Here is a 17,709-nt window from a genome sequence, read left to right on the forward strand (position 1 = left end):
TCAAAATATACCCTAGCAGCAATTGCCAAGATGCTAAATTTAAACATTTTAATAAGCTAAATTATATTACTCTATATGGTTTACAACCATAATTCATCATAATATATATGCTATACAATATATACATGCAGTATATTACTTGTTATTTTTATATTATTATATGTTATATACTGTTAATTTTTAGAAATTATTTATTACAGTTTATCCTGTAATCATGATTTTTATAAATTATGTATTTATTTAAATTATTTAATATTATAATATTTTATTTTCAGGTTTCTCTATTATATTTAAACATATTTGAAGTAAATATCTACAATTTAATGGATTTAAATATGAGTTTTATTTTACTTTACAGCTATGAATTTATATTGATGAGAAAGTACTATTATTCTGGTATAATAAAACATTGTTAAGGTGTTAATATTTTATATAAAATATTTAACTGGAACAAAGAAATAACTAAAATGTCAGTTGTATATTCTTAGTTTTTCACAATTAAAAAGAACTAAAATTTTCTGAAAACTGAAATTTTTCAGAATTGAAATGTTTTGGAGCAGGAGGCTTGAACATTTTGGTTTTACTTTCCCAGTATTTCTTTGGCATAATTTTTTCATAGTGTTGGTCCATAGTTGATTCAATAGTTGGTCCATAAATAAACTTTATTGAAATTCTTCCCGTGGAATCAATTAAACAATAGTTTTTTTCTGAGACAGTGCTGGTTCACCAAGCTTTGCAAGGTAAGGGATTATTCATAGCATACTGATGAACTACTGGTCACCAGATGTAATTTTCCAGCATTTTCATGGTCTGTATTAGAACTGGAAATTTCTTCAAGGATTTGCTGCTCAGATCAGAAGCTGTCCAGGACTTCTTGTTGCAGAGCCAGAAAGAATCCTTCATTCTTCAGTATTGCTAAAACAACTGTCCTGATTCAGGGACAGCAACTAATATCAGGAAGAGCAAAGCTGTGGAGCTCTAAGCATGTCCTGTGACACGGAATATGCTGCATCAGCAGATGCTAATAGAAAAAATAGGAAATGTTCCTTAAACATTCATTATAGTAGTCAGTTAAGTAGAAAAAAAATCCTAAATTTGAAAAAAAAAAAAGTGGTTCCTTTTGAATTGGTAGGTATTCCATTTTGTTGCACCTTACATCTATGTTTAGTGATATCAGCCATTTGTATTTTATAGTGGTTTTCATCACTTTTTTTTTGAAATTGCAAATAATTTCACTGCCTTTTAGTGACATCTGCTGGAAGACGTGGTCCCACCTTCTACTGATAAACAGACAAGAACACTCAGAAGTTTTGTCCTACATATTTTCTTGAAACATTGAAATTTTGTGACAAAGCCCTTTTAGAATTGATGTACTTTGTTTATAGCACTACATATTATTTTCCCCTAATCTAGATAAAACTAGAGGATTGTGTAAACAAGCTCCCAACTGATCCAAAACTAAATCTGGTCTTGGAAGGCAAAAAAAGAAGGAAAGATCATCCATGTTTAAAATTTGCAGTTGGTTGAATGGAGAAGAATACTGCATAATCTCCCAAAATATAAGACACATAATCACTCTAGTTTCTCAGAACTACAGCAAAGATAAATATGAGGATACAACATCTCTGGATAGCGTGAAGTAAATCAGGTCCTATACAAATTTCCCCAAACGCTCTTAAAATATTCATGAATAAAGTTTGTTCACTGTCTTGATATTGTTTATTTTTATAGGTCTAAATAGATTACTGGGAATTTCTCAAAAAAGCTGACATGGGAGTACTTTTAATCCTAGCTGAAGTGTCAGAAATCTCTTGACATGTATTTGCACAAGCTGCCGTTGTTGTGCAAAGAACGGTACAATACGAACGATGCTTAGTCTAGCAGGCATAGCTGAAACTAATAACTAAAACTAACACAAAAACTTTTGACTCCTTACAAGAGCAAGGTATAGGAAAGGAATGCTCTTTGTGTTGCTATGAGTTTAAATCTGTCATGGATTTTCATCTATTATGGTTAGATCTATTATGGTTTCTCATAATATTTAGAAATTTTATTATTACCTTTCCCGTTATAGGAAAACTGCTATGCCAACGTTATGGGAATCACTGGAAGAACCTGATATACTTGACACTACTGAGTTTGAATATTTATTCTCCAAAGACACTACTCAGGAAAAAAGAAAACCATTATCAGAAACTTACGAAAAAAAAACCAAGGCCAAAAAGGTATTTATTGTTTCTTTTTTTGTCTTTTTTTGTGTGTGTGATACTGTTTAGTCTTTCATTTTGAGAAAACTCCCTTTTAATTTTTGGATTTTTTTGTGAATAAGCAAGGAAGAAAACTGTGGATTGCTGATTCAGTTCTCTTGCTTGAGAATGCAGTGCTATTATTTCCCTTGGAAATTTTTTTGCCTTTGGTAATGAAAGTTCCACATGACACTGAAGTAGAAAGAATACTGTATAGGATAATAGAATTAAAGTTCTAATTAATATATGAACATGCCAGTATTTCAGGCCATTATTTTCCCTTGAGCTGATTTATAATTAATGCCTGTCATTAGTTACTCTAGCAAACCTGCATGTCATTAGTTACTCTAGCAAACCTCTCTTCCACTGAGATTAATTTTATTGGAAAAATAAAATTTAAAGCAACCTTTTGAATAAGGAATGCCAGGTTTTTGGTTTTTTCCAGTATAGCTAAGGAGTTGTGTCAGGAAAGGGCAGGACAATCATGTCTTTAAAGGCCAAAGCTACATGCAGTAGCTGTGTCATTGCTGTAGCGCAGATACAGTCAGCTTTAGATATGACCCATTACAGAGGCAGCTGGCACTTGCTAATTGGGATTTGCAGATAGGAAAAATAAATGCCATTAGTAGTATTTGCTGCCAGAAAAATTCTAGATTGAATAATAATCAATACTGTTTTCCTAAAAAAGTATGATTACACATCAGAAACTACTGAAACATTTATTGTGTTTTAAATCTCTTTGAGTTTACCTGCTTGGAACCACAAGAGGGCACTTTGCATGTGAGCTGTGCTTGCTACCTTCAATTTTATAATACAGAACGTGAAACATGTATACATGTTGGGGCTTTCAGGTCTTTCAGAACATCTTTGGTGATAAATTTCCTGTATTGTGTCTTAATGCAACAGCTAATGAAAAGTATCAGTAAGGCTGTAGAATTATAGGATTCAAATTAATGCAATGCAAAAAGTAAATAATTAAAAATGGGGCCTGGATGAGGACATGCTGGCATTTGTAAATGCACACCAAATAAATAATTGTTACAGTTCTTCAAATAGTAGACTGAAGTTGGGCGTGGACATCTCTGTGAAAAATATTTTGAGATATTTTACTTGAAAAATGCTTGAAGTGAATGTGACATGTAGAAGCAGCTGTATCCATAAATTCAATTAGGTCACCTATCTTATGCCTTCTTTCTAACATTTATTTTTACATTTCATTAATTTAATTTTCAGAAGTAATTATGTAATAGGAAATACAGGTTTCTAAAGAGCTTTGAAGAATTTCATCTGCAACTTTAAGGGAATTAATGTGTGCAAATACTTGTTTTTTTATTTCAAAATCTCAGTAATTAAGGGAGTATATCTACTTCTCCAAGAGGTTTGACAACAAACAAGGTACAGAATTAGGCCTGTATACTGAAGGATGAAATTGCATTTTTCTTTTTCTTTCCTGCTTTGTAAACTAACTTCTTTGTTTGAGTCACGTGATTTTTTAGTGATTTCTTTTGGCTTATCCAAAAATGAATTGGGTAATACTTACAGAACATATTTTTATATTAATATGCATTATTTTTTGTGAGCAACCAGTGTATTTTCATTCAATTTTTTTTTATTTCTACCAACATTTTTAATATTCTGCTTTGTTATTAAAAATATTGTATATTTTACTGAAATTAATGAAATTAAAAAGGTTTCTTTCAAGTACTGTGGAAAAATAGAAAAATAAATTCCCTTTGAAATATATTCAGAATTATATCTATTACCATGTATTTAGTTTGGAAAACTGATGGGATTGTGATCATGGCTTTACAAACCATGGGAACTGTAGGGTTTTCCATGAGAATTTACAAAACTTGTAATCAGTAGTGTGAAACATTCCATCATTTGGTCAAACTAAAAATTGAAAATAAATCCACTTTAAGAATTCAAGGAAATTTTGAGTACAGAAGCATTTTCTTCTAGTGTATCCTGCCTTTTCACCTTTCTCAGTTAAATGACTCATAGTAGCAGCTGAATGTTTTTACAGACAGTTGGCCCTCTTTGATGGTCCTGTGTTTTTCTTTGTCTCTCTGAAAGCCCAGATATGTGCAGGCTGGCTCCAGTGGATCAGTCTTGGTGAGCTGCAAATGATACAATAGTAGAGAGTAGATATACTCCCTTAATTTTATTTACTTATAGGAGGATTTATTAGTAGATAATAATGGAGATCTTCTGTAGATCAATATAAAGCTGTCAAAGCTGTCCATTTGGCTGGTTTCATTTCTGGTTTCTCATGCTTCTCTTGGTTCTCAAAGTTTCTTGCCTTTTTCCTAACAATTATATCTACTAGAGTTTTAGCAAGAATCTTTTTTTTTTTTTTTTTTCTTTTTTTTTTTTTTTTTCAGTACGTAAATTTCTGCTTGTCTGGTCTTAAAAATAGTACCAGTGTCACATTATAGGGAATTGTATAGTCTGGTTAAAGATGCTTTCTACAGACATTAAGAAACATGAATCATATGAAGCTCATCATATATTACAGATGTCATTATGTACTTAAGTATAAATTCCTTTTTCATGTTCACTAAAAGAACCTTCCAGAGCAAGATATAGGTACAGCAATGAGGTTGTAGCTTGTGTTTGAAATAGTTAAGCTGTTTTATATAATGATACCTGTAAGACTGACCCATTCCCTCCACTAAACCTCTTCTCTGCACAGACTATGCCTTATTTCATAGCATCTTACACAAACTAAGTTCAGCTTCTTTGGTATTTAGGGAAATAACAGACCAATAGATGGTGCAGGTCTGCTTAATAAAACACGATGATTCAATACTTTGCTCCTTGAATAAGAATTACATCAGTACCTCACACTCAAGTTCCTTTTTCAATTGGAAGTAAGATTTTATCTTTTAAATTAGAGGGAAATTGTTTCTCATTTAACTCTTTTGCAATTCAAAATAAAACAATATTATTCTGTTTATTCTCAGAATTACTAGATTTGTGAAACCAGTTGGAATAATCTGTATGCTTAGGGTGTGAAATGAATACTTCTGTGGAAAGTCTATAGAAATTTTTGTTTGGTCCGTTCTTACCCATTTTTCCATGTAGTAGACACTGTATGGTAACACAGATTAAAAAATTCACTGTATGCTGTGGTTTTTTTTCTTACTTATAGCTGATAGACACCTGCCATTTTCAGCCTGAAATGTCTCAATGTCCTACGTAAGCTGCACCAGGGGAGGTTTAGGTTGGACTTTAGGAAGAATTTCTTCACAGAAAGGGTGATTAGCCTTAGGAATGGACTCTCCAGGGAGGTGGCAGAGTCACCATCCCTGGAGGTGTTTAAGGAAGGACTGGCTGTGGCACTCAGTGCCATGGTCTGGTTGACAGGGTGGTGTTCAGTCACAGGTTGGACTTGATGTCAGAAATCTTTTTCAACCTGATTGATTCTGTGATTAAGATAAATAGAATGGCTGGTCTATTTTCCAGTACCATTTGGCAAGTTATGCTCAGAAAGCACACTTCTGAGTACATATTCATATTATACATATATAATTATTCTCATATATATTATACAATTACAATATAATAAATTTTTCATAAAATTAATATTTATAATGTATCAATAATATTTCAATATATCATCAATAATATTTCTATTCATGCATGTATATGTACTCACTGTACAAATAGAAGAATACACTGAGGACTCTGTGGACTTCTTTGCTGGTTGTAGTTACATTGGTATTTTCACTTATTTCTTGAATAGCAGAATGTTAACTCTGCAGCCACCACCTATTTGTGAGAATAGTACTGAAGTAGATCCTTCACAAGGTTTTCAAGTATCTGAGATCTGGTCTGACAAACAAAGATAAGCACAAAACTAATGCAATTAACCACAAGGTTAATATCATTAAGAATATTCAGCTACCTAAAAAATAAGATGGGGTACAGCTGGCTGACTGCTAATAGTTCAGCAGAAAGAGTCTTGCGTTATAATAGCTCACAAGAAGAACATGAATTGTCAAATCATGGTAATACTAAAAATGAAAAGCAGAACTCTGATAGATCAAGTATTGCTTGCAAGACACTATTCAGCCATGTCTCAGTTGAACTGCATCTAGATTTAGGCACTACAACCCTTCATTAAGAATCTGCTAACTGTAAAGAGTCAAGAAGCCGGAGAATGATGAAAAGTGAAGTAGTCTCTAAGGAAAGAATCAAATTATTATGATTGTTTAGTCTAGAAAGGAGAAGGTTGGTTGGGACACACAGTATAAGTGTAATCAAGTGTATGCAGCTGCTGCAAAGAAAAATTATGAAAAGCTTTCTAAGAGCAAGGATACTGAAGGAATGCACTAAAAATTTGGCTAAGGAAATTGTGTTTCTGTATTTGGAGATCTTTAGGAAAATTTGTTTAGAATGGTACACATATAATTGATAACTGTCTTGAAGTGCAGAAGTGCTGTGAATGACATTTTGACTGCCTTTTCAACATCTTGACACTGTTAATTAATTAAAAGACACAGTCCACCTTCTGTCCATTGTCCTGTGGACTGAAACAGCTGGCTATACTTTTTTCAAAAACACTTTCATTATTCCCAAATTTGTTGCATTCATGCCAGACAGAAATGGCTTATTGGGTTACACTGATTTCTAGAGGCTTCTGACAAGTATGTGGGGGAAGAAAGGAAGGGAAATTAAGAATCTAAGCAGCAATGGTAATACAGCCTAAAGGACTGCATAGAGGGTTAATTTACTTATTTTTAGAAATATAACAACTTATTTTGGAAAAATATAGTGCATTCACTTGATGGTGATACAATGAAAGCCAAATAGAAGTTAAACAAAGGTCAGGTGTACCTTTCTAGTACACAAATACATATACTTGAATTCTTGAAATTTGTTATGGTAATGCTTATTTGGGTTTAGAAGCTCTGCAAACTGTGTGACTGCTCATGCTTCTTTGATCATGCAGCCCTTTGGAAAATGTAGCACCTTTGGAAGAACTTTTAAGGTTTTTTTCCAACTGTACGCCCACTGAAATAATTCAGGAAACTCTTCATTTATCTTCTATGCATGTATGCAATCTTCTATTAAGTGTTCTACTGTATTATGTAGATAATGATAAAAACTGGTATTCTGAAGTTTTGATATTATGTCTTGAGAGTAGAATTTGTTTTTTCTGGTTGGGAGGATTTACTAGCTAGATGAATGTATTAGTTATGTCCCAATATTAGAGCAAAATACTATACAATGTATTTAAACATTAAAAACATAATTCTTCTCTCATAAAAATGTTTTTGAATTAAAACTAGATGTATTATAATCTTATATGAAATGATGTAATGAGTAAATGTTTGGAGTTGATGTTCATGAAATGGAGAAGAGAGGATTGCTGCCTTTTCCAGAGATTCTAGGTGGATAAATAACATACAGAAGGAGTGGTATTTCTATCATAGTTATTTTATAGTTCTGAAGTGGTTGAATCTGCATTAGGAAAAGTTCAAATTATTGGAGGAAAACTAAAGTCCCTTAGCACCTGAATATGAAACAAATAAATAAAAGACATTACTCATTATGTATTAAGCTATGATACTCTATAATCTTGAAAGAGAAATATTTAAAAAAGATTCCTTTGCCACAATTTTTCCATGTGCATTTTGTAGCTCCATTGCTAGATTTAACATGTATTTTGACATTGTGTTTGTTTTTACAATATATTTGAGCACTTGTTAGTAATTTATCCTCAAAAACTCAAGTATTTTCTATACTTTTTCAAGAAACAGGATAGTTGGATATTTTTGATGCCACTCTGTCTTCATCTTACAAAAAAAAAAATGAGTGTGTGTCAAGTAATTTGTGTCAGGTGTATGCTCCAAATGAAAGTCCATCAATCATTTTTGGCCCTTTAGTGCAATGATTATAATTTCAAAGACACAGGAGGACATTAAAGATAATGGCTTTTCTGTTGTCTATTATCTCTAACAGACTTCACATAATTATTAACATGTGTTCTCATTTACAAAGAGTGTCAATATTTTGAGTGAATTGCATTTTTTTAACTGAAAGGGATATGCCTGTCAGCAAGTTTTTGTCCATCTAACTAAATGAGGAATTACAATTAATAAATTTCGTGTTTCCGCAAGAAAGGCAGATAGTGTAGAAAATGTTGGAAGCTTTGCAGGGTTGAAACACAATGACTGTCTTCAGCTGTCTGCATAAGATAATGAACAGTGTTCAAACTTAAGCAGAAGTAGTAAAATGCTAGTGCATGCTCATCTGAGGAACTCTCACTTTTTGTATTTTATGCTGTGCTGAGAAAAATAACTGGCATTCCTTGTTTATCACAAAGCCCTGAAGTCATGTAGAATATCAAAATTATCCACATGGTGAATATGTTTAGTAGTTTGTCTTATTTTTGCAGTTCTGATAGGAGTAATGATATTGAGATAAGTTTCTTACTGGCTCATTCATACCTCCTATTTGAACCTGATAAATTGCCATTTGTGTGTACTTTAGAAAAAGGCTAAAAGTAGTGGTGTTTTTCAGCTAATAAAATTATAAATAGACTTTAAAAAATATAAAGCTATGGTTCATCCATGTTGAGGAAAACATAGTTAAATTTGGCTCTCCCTTGAGTAGGAATATGAGAGATAATGTCTAGTCTTAAGCTTCTGAAATTTCATTGGTAGCTCTTGGAGTGTTTATGCAGAGTGGCTTGAGAGACATACTTTGGCTTCTTGTGCGAGATATTCTTCCTGTGTTTGAACAGGGTTTCAGCAATCCAAACACGGGTCAAGGCTGTTGATTTGTAAAAGTTGGTGAGTGGGAATGGAGGGAAATGCTGTAATATGCAGGAAAGCTTTTTAGCTTATGGCTTTTCTTGATAAATTTAAATATTATGGAAGGAATCCATGCATCACCAGGAGGAAGGATTTAGCTTTTAATCACTTAAGTAAACTGAATCTCTTCAGATTTGAGCACCAGTAAGTGTCCTGGACAGAATATAGACATTGCAGTTTGACAAAACTAAACTGCTGTATAGTATTTAATGAAATACATTTCTGGCTACATTAGAGAAACACCTTCTAATGGGAATGGCAGAATAACCTATTAGTGTGTATTCAAGCTTTGGTGTATCTTCACTTTTTAATTAGATTGTAAAGATTTAAAAGATGTAGATGAGACACTTGTGTACAGCAAATCAGCTAACTTAACATTAAAAAATAGAGGGAAAACCCACAAAAATCAAATAATGCTATGGATTAGTGAAGTAAATTAATTATGACCAGCGGCCACAATTTTATTACTAAACCAGAAGATGCTGCATCCATTACAACAATATATTCATAGTCTGGAGAAGCAACAGGCAGCTGGCAAACCCCACCAGCTGGCACAGCAGCATCAGCTGGCGTCAGCCGGTTTGTAGCTGCTTACCTGTCACTGCCAGCTACAAGCAAGTCCCAATATGCTGAGAGGTGATCAGTGATTTGTCTTTTAAAAGCATAGACTAAATAGTTCAACACTGTCTTTACAAACTTTCTTTTTATTTGCCTTATGTTTTTACTGAACTGAAAAAGTGCTGATTTTTTTGGTCTTTCCTTTCGACTTGGAATTCACACACATATGTAATTCCCCCTTAGTGGCAGAATAACCATCATTTGGGACAAAGTTAGTGTCTTTGAAAATTAATTCTCTGTTTTACTACTGATTATATATTTTAACTGCAAAATCTTTCAAGTTCCACATTCTTTCTAAAAATTGATTACAAAATTCCAGTATAATACTTAGTTATAACTGTGGGGTTTATGTAGTTTTATGCTCAATATAAGCTATTTTGTTGTCATGGTCCTCCATTTTTGCTCTCTAATGAATTACTTATTAGCCTTCGCTTACTTGGTTGAAGCTATTTCAGATAGTCTGCATCTAGCTCGATGCCTGGTAATTGTGACCATGTGTAAATTTGTCAAAAATGCATGTGAACACACAGTCAGTTGCCCTTTAAAATCATTCATCTCTAGTTTAACTTTTAAAATTATGTAGGGCTTTCTTTAAGGGGTTTCTTACAAATTGTTTAGGAGGGAGGTCTTGCTTAGTGATGTGAGTTAGTTTGATCATATCTGGAGGATATAGTAGCACTTACAAATACTTCAGTGGAATGATTTCAAATGTCATATTGTCTGCAACAGCTATGGTCTGGAAAGGTTTTCCCTCAAACTAGGCATGTCTAATGGAGTTTATAACAACCTATGAATTTGCCCTGAACTAGGTCAGCTTGGTGGTCAGTGAATGCTGTACAAATTGTGTACTGCTCAAGCCTGTAATTATCCCTGTAAGAAGTTAATGTGCTGTAGAGTTCAGCAAATTCATGTAAAGCTTCAGAAATGACCATGATAAACGAAGCATTTACTTATATTTGCTCAGAAGAATCAGTCAACAGGATGTGATGCTTCCACAGTGTTCATTTAAGGTAAATTGGAGCAAAATAATCTTGTCTGCTTGTGTACTCAGGAGATAAAGAGCCTGAATTCTTTGCCATTTGAACAAAAAACTTTCCACAGTATTAATTTCTCAATATCCATCGTATATGCTGTACATATAGGCAGAAAAATCTCTCAGGATAGATTTTTTCAAATTTTGGCAGAAAATATGCACTATATACTTTAACATAAGTTTATTATTGAGTACCTATAAAAAGGACCTAAAATATCTGTCAGATCTTTGTTGAAGAGAGCATTTGTTCCAACTAGTACATATATGATCCAATTTCAGTACTCTAAATAAGAATTCTAACATCACATTTTCACGTGAAAATGTCAGTATTGTTTCTCTTTTTCCTGTATTTGTCAAAAAATTTAGTTTTTTATGGATGAGTGACTAAGTATTTTCATAGGTAAAATCACATAAAACACAGGTAGAAAGCATTTTTATGAGTTAGTATAAATTTTGTCAGTTACTGTCTCTAATTTGAGCATCAATTATAGTATTCCAGGAATAAGGGATAGCAATTGCTTTATGTTTTTACTATTATTAAATATCCAAATATAAGTGCCACCCTTAATTTAAACAATAAAATTAAATTTGGAGAAGTATAGATTAAATATTGTTCAAATACTAAGAATATAAATTTAGAGAAAACACAGCTATTAGTTTTAATCTTGCATAGGCGTTAGTATTTTTAATAGTTTTTGTACATCAGCAGTATGAAGTAAGCCATCTGCTTGGATCTGAACCTTTTGTATTTTTGAAGAACTTGTGTCTGTATTGCATTTTGTGATGTGCTCCTGTCATATTTTCTGTACCAAATAAATCAAAATCACAAATACCAATAGCCCAGATATTGTGGGAAATTTTTTTTTTAAATTTCTAACATCTGAGCCACACGTTTTCTCTTCTTTATACCTAATGTCAACCAACCAAAATAACATTAAGGTTTCCCTTCTTCCTCTTTCTTCTTTTCCCCCTAAACTGACATCAGAAAATATTACAGTCGGAATGTCAGTATATTATACTATCAAATATCTGTACCCAAATGTGAAAAAAATCCTGAAATCCCTGTAGAGTGTCAACAGTGTGGAATAAGCACATTCAGACATGAGCAAAAGAAATGCTTTGAGTAGTATCCAGTGTTCCAGAAGTAGTGTTGAGAGGGCATAAAAAGACAATTCTTCAGTTTTGCTTGGTGAGGAATTGATTCTTTGCTGAAAAAAATAGACATAAACCCATTTACACTGAAATGTAAACTACCAGACAAACTAAGGAACTTGTGATGTACTCAGTGTCTTTAATAGTTCCTAAAATATCATTTAAAGAAAAAGAGGGGAAAAAACATATTCCAGAATACGTATTTGATGTGCCTTTTTCTTTTCCTGTGTTTCCTTAGCATTCTACAAGTAGGAGGTGATGTTCTTTAGTAGACCTGGTGATAATTCATTTTTTAAGGAGCAGAGCACAAAGATAAGATTAAGGTCTTACTACCACATTTAGTTAATAAAAGGGTGTGATATTTGGAGAAACATTGAATTCAATTCATAAATTAGCTTCTGTTATAAAAGTGACTGAACCCTTTGTAGAGTGTTTTCTTGATCTCAGATAATTTTTCATCACCTTTCTAGATTATCAAATTGCTGGATGGAAAACGATCTCAAACTGTAGGAATTTTAATATCGAGTTTGCACTTGGAGATGAAGGATATTCAACAAGGTAAGTATTTCTTACACTTAATGTATTGTACTTGCATGGATATTTTATCATAGCCCTCAGAAAATTTCTGACAGTGCAGAATGCGTTTTGGAAGGTCTCCTAAACTACCAGAAGAATAATTATTCCAATATATTCCAGTATATGTAAAAGTTTCACCTAAAAACTAGAATTGAATTTAGATACTCTTTCTGTTCTTTACAGTTAACATAACACTTTCAGTACAGTGTTTTCATATTCCTCCCCTGCAGTTCCCTACGTTTTCTAAAGCAAGTCGTCCACCAACAGGAATTAAATGGAGGGCTTATGTGTAAATCTTTTGGGCTTCAAACAGGCAGTCAGTATGTTTTAATATTTACATTTTGCTTCATTAACAGTATAAGTAAGAAGTACATCCCAAACTGATGTGACTGTGTAAGAAGGAGAATTACTGGATGGCATTTTTCAAAGCATGGGGCTAGTCAGTTGTAAATTCCATTACTGGTAGAAATTATTTGAGTTTGCCAATACAACTGTAGAGAAATACAGATTTTTCAGAACACTGGGGTGATTGAGAGTCTGCTTATGTTCTGGATTTAAAAAGATATTGTTTAAGGATATTGTTTATTTCTTTTTCACATTAAGAAAAGGAAAATATTCACCATTTAAAACAACTGCTGGAACAACTCAAGTTGATGTCTCCTTTTTTGCTATTGTTTTCCCTCCATCACATGCAAATACTGGGTAGGGTGTTGAGATGCTGCTGGCATTGATTATTATTAATTTCAAAAGAGCCTTTGAGCATGTAGCACTTTAAAAGCACTAGGGCTTACAGATGTCTCTTGGGATGCAGAGGAATAAGGAAAAGAAGGAATAACTTTGTGCCTGCCAGTATTGTGTGAAAGGTATCAGAATGAAATGGAAAGAAAACCACTATTACTAAAGGTCTGAATAATTTGCTGGCAGAAGTGTCAGCAGCATAAGGATAGGATAGAAGCTTTATTACAAAATCTGGGTGTTCTTAAGGATCTTCAGAGATTGGTTTTCTTTTTATTTTCCATGTCATGGTGTTCTACTAAAATAGGGTATCTCTGTCTCTCTCAGTTGTTTGCTGTACTTGTGTAGCTTTTGAAATCTTCTGGCCAATTTTTATCAAATCTAAGAGATTTGACCCAAATATTCGTGTATATATCCAATAGCATTTTTAGCTTGAGTCAGCAGTGCACTTTTGAATCACATGTACCAGTTGTCCCCTTGGCTGTGTTTGCATTGCAGAGCTGTCTCAGAGTGCAAAAGCATGCTTCAGAATCAGACTAAACAAGAAGGTTTGCTTAAGGAGCATGCTATCAGTCTCAGTGTATAGCAGTCTCTAAATTCCCCAGGATCAGATCACTGATAGTTAAAACTCCCTGAAACATACATAGTGTGAACTGTTGCTGTCTACAAATCCATTTCTAAATACGAAAACACTACTTGCAGTTGTAGATTTAGCTAATGCAGACCTACAAGTTTAATGAAAATTAAGAGTGTTTGTAGAAGAAAGACACCAAAACAAGTGCTGTCACTGAAGAAAAGTTTGGAACTCATCGCCCTTTCTTGTCTGAGGTAGTAAATGACTGGCCTGTCACCACATGTGTTGCTTAAGGCAGCAATAGGATATGCTGCCTCTTGCTTATGGAAACAGCTAGGAACTGCCATCAAGATTTGGGAATACCGTTAGTGGAACTTTTTAAAAAATATACTAACAAAGCAGTCTGACTGATTTTAATCAAAATATGTGTTCAGAGACTGTCTAGGATGAAAAACCGATTCACAAAACTCAGGGGAACCATTGTTCTGTAGAGAGGACCTTTAGAAATGTGTATTACTGTGAAGACAACAGTAGAATTATGCTTGTTTCTGTTTTAATGTCCGTTAATTCCATAGTATTTTGTGTAATATAAATCTGCGGCCTGTCCCGCCTCTCAGCAGACAAATTATTTGAAGACTGCTGTAATCAATGCACGGATGAAAAAAATTTGTAATAGGCTAAATGGTGCATGACAACACTCAGCCAAAAAAAGCATGTAATCATTGGGTCATGAATGTCAACTTTTTTTCTTTAAAATGGAGTTGAAAAGAGCTATCTCTAACATATAAATTAAGCACTCATCTCTTTTTTCATGCCAATTTCCATGGCATAATTCAGTACATGAAAAACAAGGAAAAGTTAATAGCCTTCGACCACTTACAACAGAGAATGTAGATATATGAAGCAAAAGAAAGTCAGAAGTGAAAAAAAAAAATCTAATTTTTATTTCAAGTTTTTATGACCATGTTTGTTGTAAAGTCATGTATGGTCTATGTGTGGTATATTGGTTAGTCTACCTTCAGTAGCAGTTATAGAATACAGGTAGAGAAATTCTCAGATGGACTGCCCTGTGCATACAGATGCATGCAGAATTGTAGAGAAGACAAAAGTAACCACAAGAAAAATTGCATCTTCCTTTAAAATAGTGTGAAATTTCTGCATCCATAGGCTTATCCTCTCAAATCAAAGTACATAGCTTCACAGCATATTCCGTAGATAACTCAACAGTGCAAAACAAGCAAGTGACTATATCTGGCATCCAGATGTTTGAGTTCGCATTTGATAATGCGCCAGCCACCAAACTTCAGGAGGGGGATCTCCCACACATGTTTGTTTAAGAGAATGAAGTTCATCCTTTGCAATTAAGTTTATATCCATACTGCTTCTGAGCACATTCTAAGGAGAATACAGCATAAAACTAAATAATTATTTTGGGTAGTGTTAGTGTTATATGACGCACAGGGAAAGTTAGCATTGTCATGCTGCACCTGTCCTAATACTCAGTTTTTTGTTCAGTGGGAGAGAACAAATCCTGGTACTTCAGTGTTCTGAGCACTGTTGAATCTGGTACTGGTGAGAGCAATAAAGTTTTTTGTTAATGTTACCCATTTCCTGAGCAGAAGAAGCAGGCAGAAAATCTGTCGGACTCAGTATGCTATATAGGATCTGTATATTGAAAAGACAAATAGCAGCAATCAAATTGTGTATAGGTTTAGAATTATTTTTAAGGCTGCTTCTCTGCATTTTTAAAAACCTTTATAAGAAGACATTTTTCTTATAAAAACCTTTATAAGAAGAATAGCAGAGATTACTTGTTAGGTACACTTTAAGCATCCACACTTCGAGACGTAATCTCCATTTCACATCAATCCACTTCTGTCTTTTCCTATCATTGTTCAGCTGACATATTACAACTTGAGAGACAAACTTGTGGATCAACACTATTTGTGTGGTTTTACTGTTGAAATACTACAATTCTCTCTACAGTGAGGTGTTTCAATTTTGTTTGTAATGGGAAATTCTGATTATAGCTGTATGTGAAAATACTATGTGGGTCCTTGTCCCAGCCTTTTACAGGACAATATTCCTCTCACTGAGACAGTTCCCAAGTAGTAGCTGGCAATAGCAGTGCACTGGAAAAGACATAATAATACTCCTTTCTGCAGTGCATATCATCTGTACTGGCTTTCCATGAGCTACGGGGATCCTTGTTCAAGAGTTAACTGGCAAAATTGTGGGGCAGCCCAGATGAAAACTTTTAGTTACAGAAAATGGGATGTAGATAAAATGTAGATGTCTTATGTTCAAAAGAGCAATTCTCCTAAATTCCTGCCTACATTCATATTACCTGCATTTTTCCACTAAAATTGTAGAGCACCAGAAGTTCTGCTTCTTTACATTGAGGAAATACACTGTCAAATATTTCATTCTGATTGCTGTCAGAGCACATTAACTAGATGGCCTGCTGGTATACATGCTGGTATATTTTCTATGGGACTAAATCTTTGAAATATGGTAGATCACATCAGATGTAGAGTTAATAGCCTTCTGTACCCATTGTGGTGGTAAAGTGCAGTATATTCCCTTCAGCTGTGGACTTCACTGGTACATTTTCCAAAACCATGGTAGCTGTGCTGTAGCACAACAATGCTGACAGAATACAGCCTGTATGAAAAGGGGAGAACTTAACATTTGTCCTTAGCATAGAGATTATTCTAATGCTTAAAGAAAGTGAAGCATCTAACTGATTTCCTTCAACTTTGTGATTTCCCTTTCACTTCAGGATACGGGAGTAAAAAATTGGAAGAATGTGAATGGTAGATTAACCCAACCAGACTGATGAACAGTCTAATAACCATCTGATTCAGTATTATATTTCTAATCATCCTGGGATTGCTCTAATAAGAGCCCATAGAAGGTTTTATAAATAGGTTTGCATTGTCTTAGTGCAAGTTATGCCTTATGGCACACCTAAACTGTTGCTCCAAAGTTTTGTGACTTTCCCACCTATCCAAAATATTACATGCATGTATTCTTGATATTTTGTATACTATGCATGAAGTATAAAGATCACTGCATACCCATCTCAGAAGCTGGGAAACAATTCTATTTAAAATTAAGTGTTTTTTTCTTTTTTGGGAAAATTCACAACATACATTTTTATGAATCTGTTTTGGACATCCATTGCATGTGGGTAGGTTAACATTAGTGCAGGAGTCTTTTGTTCATGACTTCTTGCAGGATTCATGCTTTCTTAGTTTTATAAACCTCCATTGTGCCCATGGTACTTCTTTATTTTATATTTTTTTTGTGCTGCATGGCAATTAATACTGGAGAAAACCTTTAAATAAGTTGATAACATATCAATTTATCAGAAGCAAATCAGAGGGATCTGGATATTACAGTCAGTTTTGCCAAGTATTTAACAGTCATTTGTTAAATGACTGTTAAATAATTGACTAGGTCAGTCACAATTTTATTTAAATTTCCCAATGACAGGCTGCATGTTCCTATGAAATCAAGCCTTACTCAACAGAATGCAGTACCTAAAACAACTAAGTACTTCCAGGTCAAATAAATGGAGCTTTGGCAAGCTCCTTTTATTTAAATAACATACTTTTGTTTTATCATTTGGGAGCAGTTAAGGTGATTCCTTCATATTTCATAGTCTAATTGTCACATTAAATGGTTTGATACTGGTGAGTCTATGTAAGCTCTGTCAGCAGGACTTAAATCCTGATTTAGCCAAAATGTGTTTAGTAGGAGTGAGGCTGTATATCAGATTCAGCCTTAACACTGTTGGTATTTAAGCTTATTTAGAGGAGGTAAGTATATTCTCAGCTTTTTTTGTTGCTTTACATTTTTTAATTGATCAGAATATGTGAAAAATCTATGCAGCTGGGAATCTGTTAGATTCATTTTTTTGAAGTTAGTATGTTAAAAAACTTTTGT

General features: G+C 33.6%; 1 protein-coding gene across 8 annotated transcripts in view; it reads left to right on the forward strand.

Annotated features, from left to right (window-relative positions):
* Positions 1-17,709, forward strand: part of FMN1 (formin 1) — a 172,622-nt gene that overhangs the window by 87,436 nt on the left and 67,477 nt on the right. For all 8 annotated transcript variants that reach the window (XM_030274542.4, XM_030274539.4, XM_041716679.2 and 5 more), the window contains 2 exons: positions 2,075-2,225; positions 12,344-12,431. In XM_030274542.4, the coding sequence (XP_030130402.4) occupies positions 2,075-2,225; positions 12,344-12,431 (239 nt within the window). The remainder of the gene's footprint in view (positions 1-2,074; positions 2,226-12,343; positions 12,432-17,709) is intronic.

Source organism: Taeniopygia guttata, chromosome 5, assembly GCF_048771995.1.
Source record: "Taeniopygia guttata chromosome 5, bTaeGut7.mat, whole genome shotgun sequence".
Lineage (NCBI taxonomy): Eukaryota > Metazoa > Chordata > Aves > Passeriformes > Estrildidae > Taeniopygia > Taeniopygia guttata.